The sequence below is a fragment of the Coenobita brevimanus genome, chromosome 84 (assembly GCF_032717465.1).
Source record: "Coenobita brevimanus isolate Jiangsu-jjx chromosome 84, ASM3271746v2, whole genome shotgun sequence".
Classification (NCBI taxonomy): domain Eukaryota; kingdom Metazoa; phylum Arthropoda; class Malacostraca; order Decapoda; family Coenobitidae; genus Coenobita; species Coenobita brevimanus.
The window spans coordinates 25804829-25813681 of record NC_137037.1 but is presented as its reverse complement, the minus strand read 5'-3'; the positions used below and the strand labels follow the sequence as shown (position 1 = coordinate 25813681).

The 8853-nt window shown below is 42.7% G+C and overlaps 1 protein-coding gene across 1 annotated transcript; it reads left to right on the top strand.

Annotated features, from left to right (window-relative positions):
• The first annotated feature begins 475 nt into the window (after positions 1 to 475).
• On the top strand, positions 476 to 1300 carry LOC145410103 (uncharacterized). Its single transcript, XM_080280306.1, has one exon. It carries the CDS (start codon positions 476 to 478, stop codon positions 1298 to 1300), a length of 825 nt encoding a protein of 274 aa, XP_080136432.1.
• Positions 1301 to 8853: the final 7553 nt, after the last annotated feature.

Sequence of the window (8853 nt, the reverse complement as noted above, 5' to 3'; positions counted from 1 at the left end):
GAAGCTAACCTCCTTCATCACCCCGTGGGGCCGCTTCCACTACTGGCGCACACTCATGGGCCACTGTGTAGGGCAGGACACCTTTACCAAGTGCTTCAACAATGCAGCGGCAGAGATCCCCAGGAAACTGAGATGTGTCGATGACTTGCTTCTGCACATCCATAGCATCGCTGATGCTTTCTGGCACACATACCAGTTCCTGCGAATATGTCTGGAAAATTGGATCATGCTCCGCCCAGACAAATTCCACTTCTACGGGGGAAGCGTGACCTTTGCAGGTTATCAGCTCAGCTAGGAAAAGTTTCAGCCTAGAGAGGACTTGCTAAGCAATATAACCAATTTCCACATGCCACCACACCCCTCCCTCACAGATATCTGATCGTGGTTCAGGCTGGTGAACCAGGTGGTGCCATTCTTCACTGCTGCACCACTCATAGAGCCCTTCAGAGAATTAGTGAAAAATCCATTGGGAAAAATGGTCTACCGGGATGGCCAACTCCAGTCCATATTAAAGTCAACAAAGGAACCTATAGGCAAGCTTGCAGCGGAGGGCCGCCAGTACTATGATGCCACATGGCCCACAGCAGTGTTCACCGACTTCAGCAGGCTTGGCATCGGTTTCGTGGTCATGCAACAGTACTGCCAGTGTGTGTCTCAAGAGGCCCCCCTATGCTGCAAGGGCAGCTGGAAACTGGCCTTGTGTGGCAGCCGCCATATAACAGTGACCGAGAAGAAATGTTCATTGCTGGGGAGGGAGACCCTTGACATCTCATGGTGCCTGAAAAAGGTGCGCCTGTTCCTGCTGGGATGTCCAGACCTCACCTTCATCATGGACCACTGTGCACTCACCAGGATCTTCAAGGACAATGAGATGAAAGACGTCAGCAACCCCCACATACTCAACCTCAAGGAGAAGACATTGATGTACTCATTTCACATAAAGTATCTGAAGGGGGAGGCGAACCGCCCAGCAGACGCACTGTCCAGATATCCCCTGCTATGGGGCAGACCGGACAAGACAAACCTGGTGGAAGACGAAGCTACATGTGCCGCCGTCACACCAGCGATGGCCTGCACCCTAGAAGACGAACAAGGCGCCATTGTGAACTTTCATCAAGTGGAGGAGGAAGAGCACCAGGATGAGGACTATAGGCTCTTCCATGAGCGCGTGACCACAGGAGACTGGGCCGACCAGAAGGACAAGGAGCCAATAGCACTCCGCCCATACTACAGGATGAGGAGGCACCTATCATGCCAGGGGGACACTGTCATGTACACCAGCAACAAGAGGCACCTGTGACTTGTAATTCCCACAGCCCTTTGACACGCGATCCTAGCCAACCTCCATGCAGGTCACCAGGGCAGGGACTTCATGCTTAGGCGCTCCAGGCAATGTGTGTACTGGTCTGGCATAGATACTAAGGTGGAGCAGAAGAAGTAGCACTGTCAAGTATGTGAAATCAATGCCCCATCACAACATGCAGAAAACTTGCTGCCCACACCCCTACCGGAGTACCCCTTCCAGCAAACAGTGGCTGACCTGTTCCAGTTGGAGGGGGGAGAGTATAATGCTTATGCAAACAGGTTAACTGGCTGGTTGGAGGTGGAGCATCTGCCCAGGGGCACCACCAGCTCATAACAGCCTTTCGTAAGTGGTACAAAAGGTTCGGTATCCCGGAGGTCCTGTCTTGTGACAGGGATATGAACCTCGTGAGTGAGGAAATGAGGGCATTCCTATCCGTGTGGCATGTGCAGCTGAGGGTGTCCTCAGCCCATTACCCACAGTCAAACGGCAGAGCAGTGGCCGCAGTCAAGTCTGCCAAGAGGTTGCTGAGAAACAACACTGGCCTGGGAGTCTCCCTGGACTCAGATGCAGCCACCATGTCCATATTGCAGTACCTCAACACCCCACTACACAACACCGACACGTCCCCAACCCAGTTGCTGATGGGACGTCAGCTGAGAGACTCCGTAACCGCTGCCAAAGAACACTACTACAGTGAGGAGAGTGACTGTAATTATTAAGACTACATCATCATCTTCATCATCATCATCATCATCATCATCATCATCATCTAGACCTTCTTTCCCACCCTAGGGCAAAGTGAGGAGTAGCAATGTCCAGCTAGCCCAAGTTTGCCTACTCCACTGGGTCAAGCTCCCATTCACTCATTCAAGCCCCCAGAATCCTGGCTTTATCTGATACACCAAAAACATTCACCACGTTCTGTAGCTTCACATAAATGTATCCGACAGAGTCATTCCGGATGCAGTCACGTTAAAAAGGGGTGCCAAATCCCTGATCATGCACATCTCACAATATTCATCCAGTCAGCTCGATCTCTTGTCAGTCCCTTAGCCTCACCGACTTCCAAACCTCTCTCTCACACACATCGACCATATCTCTCCCCTGGCCTACCTTGTCTCCTCCCTCCTTCAGATTCACTCAGATATACCTTTTTTGCCAATATATTGTTATCCATCCTCTCCACATGACCATACCATCTCAGTACACTCTCTTCGATTCTAGTGTCCACAGACTTACTCATTCCACATCCTTCACGAATCATATTATTTCGCATCCTGTCCACTCTTTGTACTGCACATACATTCCTCAGCAGTCCCATCCCCATTGCTCTCACTCTTGACTTTTCATTTTCATGCCACACCATAGTCTCACATCTATATGTTAAAGCCAGCACTAACACTCCTTCATGTAAGCCTCGTGCAGCTGCAACACTCAAGCCTCTGTTTTTTATCACAGCTTCCATTGCACTGGCTACTTTCCTTCCTTGTGTCACTCTACTTTCCATTTCTTTTTCACATTTTCCTCTCTTTTCTATCACTGTACCACCAATTCCAGTCTCTGTCCATTCACTGTTCGTATCACACTGGGAGTCACCTTCTCTCTCAGTGATCATCACTTTACTCTTTCCTACATTTACGTTCAAGGCACGACACTCACAGACATCAGCAAAACTCTGCACTAGTCCACCAGGTTCTTGTCCAGTATTTGCAAGTAGTACTGCATCATCAGCATGCAACAAATTTGAGATACTGCAGCCATTCCCCTTCAATACCAACGCATCCCCCACTACTTGTGTTTTTAATTCTCTCATCACCTCATCCATATATACAGTATATTGCACAATCATGAGGACATCACACAACTTTGTTGCACACCCACACCGATCGTGAACCATTCACTTAGATGCCCATTTACCCTTACACATGCTTCACTACCATCAATAAAACTTTTGTCGGCACTTAGCAGCTTACCATCTACACCGTACATGTGCAAAACTTTCCACAGTCCTTCTCTGTCTATTTTGTTGTATGCTTTTCCAGATCCACGAAAGCCATAAACATCTTATAGACCATCTCACACGCCTTCACTATCTGTCTCACTGCAAATATTTGATGCACACATCCTCTGCCACTCCTACAGCCACCCTGTTCATCACTCACCAGGATTTCTGATATCTCTCTCACTGTATTTTCTGATAATTCCTCCATATGCCTTCCCTACCACACTCAATGAACTTTTGCCACGATAATTATTGCACTCACCTCGCTCACCTTCATTTTTGTACAAGGATATAATCACATCCATTTTCCACTCTGCTGTCATAGTTTCACTCATCCATGCCTTTTTGCATATCTCGAACAAGCATTTAATTTCGCTCTCTCCACTAAATTTAATCATCTCTGCATGCACCTCACCAACCCCAGCTGCTTTCCCATTTTTCAGCCGTTTCACAGCTTTCTTTGCCTGTGCGAGTGCCACGTTTCCTATTGCTGCATTCATTCTCTGCACACCACTAAAACCAATCAAGTTTACAGCAGCTCTGCTCTATTCCCATTCATCAGGTTTTGAAAATATTCTTTCCATCTGTTTCTTACTTCTTCCTCATCGGTTAATAATCTATCACTTACATCTATCACACTTTTACATTTTTTCGCTTTCTCTTCTACATTTCCACGCCTCTTTACGGAATAACTTCCTATTTTCAGAGTAGTTTGCATTCATTTTTCTTCCCATAAATTATTTACCTCCTTCTTTTTCCTCTTCACTAGTCTCTCATGATGCAAAAATACAAATGAAAATTATTAACACAGATTCTTGCAGAGAGCTACAAGAAGAATTAAATAAACTTCATGAATGGAGCAATAAATGGCAAATGGAATTTAATGTGGACACGTGTCATGTAATTAAGTTTGGTAAAAGTGAAAAAAGACAAGACTGGGATTATAAGTTAGGAAGATCATCCCTACACATATGAGTGTAGCATTTTAGTTATGGGGCTATTTTACTAGGGGCTACACCAAGGCAAGTGGTAAGGATAGATAAACACAAATGTGCTGGGAAGAAACAGACATGGGAGTGATTATTGACTAGGAACAATGTAGAGCTACTACATGATTTCAAGATAGTACAAGGTCGTTACATTACAGCATGTGTGGATCAATTACATGAGTAAAATAGTTACAGACTACAAATATGAGTAATGAATTTAGTGAGAAGCAGGAGTGCTGGGCTGATGTTTTTATGTGTATTGTACTGTATATGTAAAGTTGTACAACGTGGCCAGACTTTACCAGGAGAGACGGAGAGCAAAGCAGGTAGTAGCCGGGTGAAGTTGGGAACGGAAAAAAGGAGCTAGGTCGCCCGCTCAGTTTTAAGCCCCTTGATGAGGTGGGCAGAGCACCGGTAAGCCTAGGTCGCCTGAATATTCAAATTTGATTGGTTTAGGCACCACTACAGGTGAGGAGGGAAGAGAAATTGAATTCTATGGGTAGCGGCACCAATAATGATGTTGATTCCGAGAACAAGCCATGGGGGGAGGAAACCACGTGTGTAGGTGAACTGAGGAAAACAACCACGAGGGAAGGAAACCATGTGTGTAGATGAAATGTGAGGTACAATACTTTGTGGTGTAATATATGCCACAAAGTATTGTACCTCGCATTTCATCTACACACATGGTTTCCTTCCCTTGTGGTTGTTTTCCTCAGTTTACCTACACACCTGGTTTCCTTCCCTCATGGCTTTTTCCACACCTTGTTTTCGGACTCAGCATCGCTATTGGTGCCGCTGCCAATAGAATTCAGTTTCTCTTCCCTCCTCACCTGTAGTGGTGCCTAAACCAATCAAATTTGAATATTCAGGCGACCTAGGCTTACCGGTGCTCCGCCCACCTCATTAGGGGGCTTAAAACCGAGCGGGCAACCTAGCTCCTTCTTCTTTCTACTCCCAACTTCACCCAGCTAGTACCTGCCTTGCTCTCCGTCTCTCCTGGTAAAATCTGGCCACGTGGTACAACTTTACATATTCAGTACACATAAACACATGAGCCAAACACTCCCGCTTCTCACTAAATTGATTACTCATACTTGTAGTCTGTAACTATTTTACCCATGTAATTGATCCACACATGCTGTAATGTAACGATCTTGTACTATCTTGAAATCATGCAGTAACCTGTATTGTTCCTAGTCAATAATCACTCCCATGTCTGTTTCTTCCCAGCACATTTGTGTTTATCCACCCTTACCAAATGCCTTGGTGTAGCCCCTAGTAAAATATTCCCTTAACTAAAACGCTACATCAGAAAGGGAGGACCTAGGAGTGATTGACAATAGCAGACCCTCTCCAGCTGACCACATCAGTGAGAAGGTACCGTAACATATGTACACTGCTTGGTTATACGAGAATAGCATTCACATATATAAATGAAGACATGCTGAGAAAAATAATAACATCATTCATCAGACCAACCTGGGTGTATGGATCAGTAGTCTAGAATCCTTATCTCAAAAAACACATAGATATGATTGAAAAAGTACAAACAGCAGCAGATGGGTACCAACCTTAAGGGATCTAAGCTACGAAGAAAGAATAAAAAAACTGAATCTACCAACACTGTAGGAGAGAAGGAGAAGAGGAGACATGATTATGCTATATAAATGCATCTCAGGGAAAGAGAAAATAGATATAAACAAGTGCTCATGAGCCCTTTGGGCCCTCTCACACTTGCTCCTGCAGAGGGCACTCGCGGTGTGCGCTCGCTTTCTTGTGCTTCATACTTGTTTCCTCACGCTTTGCGTGTGCGTTGCGATCATTTCAGATAATCCGAGTCACGTTTATATGCTGTTCTAGTTTAACTTTATCACTATCGGCCATCAAGGCAACATCAAAGGGCCCATGATGTTTCGTTTATGTGCTGTTCTAGTCTAACGTTTCTTCTCACTCGTTTCCTCACGCTTCGCACGTGCATTTCGGTCATTTCAGGTAATCCATGTAAAGGTTATGTGCTGTTCTAGTCTGATGTTGTCACTATCGGCCTTCAAGGTGACATCGATATAAAGCCATGAAAAACTCTACAGTGAACACAACCCGAATTTCACTCACTCACTCCAGGAGTGGCGTTTTTTGGTCAAACTTTGATCGCTGAGTAAATATAGTAAAAGTTTTTCAATCGTGATGGTATCAAATTTTTCCACATCAGCGAATTTTTTGTGATTTTTGTGCCAGTTTTGGTGCGATTTGAATGTGTAGTTTTGGCTGCCCAAAATACACACACACACACACACACACACACACACACACACACACACACACACACATGCACACACACAGGAGGAGTCACAGATAGCAGACGTGCGACCTCGGCGCTCCGAACCAGCACGGCCAGTGGCATTACCTGAATTAGTATCTTTATATGAGTCAAGCTCTGTACCAGGTTAGACTAAATGATTTTTCAATATTAAAAGAAAAAAAAATAAGTTTAAACAAAACTTGTTCAAACAGAAAAGAGAACCAAGAGGCGAAGGAATGCGCTCAGTCAGCTGAGCTTTGTTTAGACTACAGCTTCACGGGGTATGTAAATACATGTACTCTGTGCTTTTAGTATTGCAAAATGGACACATACTTTAGTAAAGCAAATTTGGAAAAGAAAAGGGATAAAGGTAGAAAGCAAGATGATGATTTCTACCAAGAATTCGTTGAAGTGGAGACGCACAATAGACTGGTTGAACGTGAACACAAACTAGAAATGGCTTTCAAAAATGAAATTGATGAAATAAAGAAGCAGATGCATTGCAAAAGGAAGAAATAGAAAAATTAGGAAAGGAAGTCAATCAGAAAGACACAACCATAAATGAGCTAACAGTGGAAGTGGGTACACTTAGGAAGAAAATGAGTGAAGTGGCAAGTACAGTAGTCAATCACGAGAGTGTTATGGAAGAGTTCAAAAATGATACAGAGACAATTAGGCAAGTAAGCAGTCTGATAGACCAGTGCAGTGATATTGAGGAGAAGATAACACAGGTGAATGAAGCTGTGCAAAGCTACAAAAATGATGTAGAAACCACGTATGCTGAAATGGTGAAAGTTAAGAAAGACTTAGAAACAAGGGTGGAGGAAAAAAGCATTAAACAGGAAGTGAAAAGAATAATCCAAAACAATCAGAAGTTAGTCAGAGATTCAGTAGATATAAACAAATCTATAGTAATCACTGGTATAGAAGAGGAAGAAGTAAAAAAGATCACAACAGACAAAAAGGAGATGGCAAATGTAATGAGCTTACTGACAAAAGTATCAGAGGAAATCTATAGTAAAGACATAGAGGAACACAAAAGGTTAGGGAAATACGAGAAAAACAAGACAAGAACTCTAAAGGTGACTTTCCAGAGTGTAAACACTGTGGAGGAGATAATAAAAAATGCAAAGAATCTTATGGAAAAAGAGGAGTTCAAAAATGTATGGATAAAAAGATGCCTAACACAAGAGGAACTGGAATTACTGAAAGAGAAGAGGAAGTAAAAAAAAACAAAAAATGAGGGAAGATCAGAAGAGGAGAAGAACAAATTTTTTTACAAAGTAATAGGATTGCAGGTACGAAAGTGGTACATAAACAGGATGGAATAAAAATGAGGAACGTAGTAAAACCATGTCATGACAAGTATATAAACAAGATGATAAAGTTGATGTACTCAAATGTGGATGGAATGGTATCTAAATTATTAGAGATGAATGATTATGTCAGAGAAAATGAACCACAAATTATATGCCTAACTGAAACAAAATTAACACCAAGGATATCCAATGACATACTAAACTTAGAGGAATACAATATATGGAGAAGAGACAGAAATTTAATAAAAGGAGGAGGAATTATAATATTAACTAAGAAAAATCTAAAAGTCAATGAAATAAAACTAGATATACCATCACAAGTAGAACTGATTGCAGTAGAGATCGACACATCTGAAGGGAAAGTAATTGTAGCCAATTTGTACATGCCACCCAGATCAAACACATGGGAAAGAGACGAATATGAGGACCTGGCAGAGAGTACAGTTCAGAGTTTAAGATCATTACTACTGTACATAAAATGGAAGAGAAATCGGAAAGAATTATACTAACTGGAGATTTTAATACAAATATAAAGTGGAATACTCTAGATATAATTAGCCAAGAAAGCTGTTGGGACCAAAAGCTCCTGGATCTCGTGCAAGAGTTTTTCCTAACGCAACATGTGAGGGAAATCACCAGAAAAAGAGGACTCGATGTACCTTCAGTGCTAGATCTAATATTTACTAAGCAAGAAAATGATATTGACAGTTTAATATATCACCCTCCACTCGGGAAAAGCGATCATGCAGTACTAAATTACAACTTCAGGATAGCATATGACATAGTAAACAGCAATGAAAGTTACAAAAAGAGCTTAAACTATAAAAAGGGAAATTATCAAGACCTAAAGAAGTATTTTTTAGAAGTTGATTGGGAAAATGAGCTTAGAGGACAAGATTTAAATGCTGTATATAAAAAATTCTGTGAATTTTATG

Excerpts from the sequence above, each read along its gene's own strand:
- LOC145410103 (XM_080280306.1), top strand. The coding sequence starts at position 476 with ATGGTCTACCGGGATGGCCAACTCCAGTCCATATTAAAGTCAACAAAG.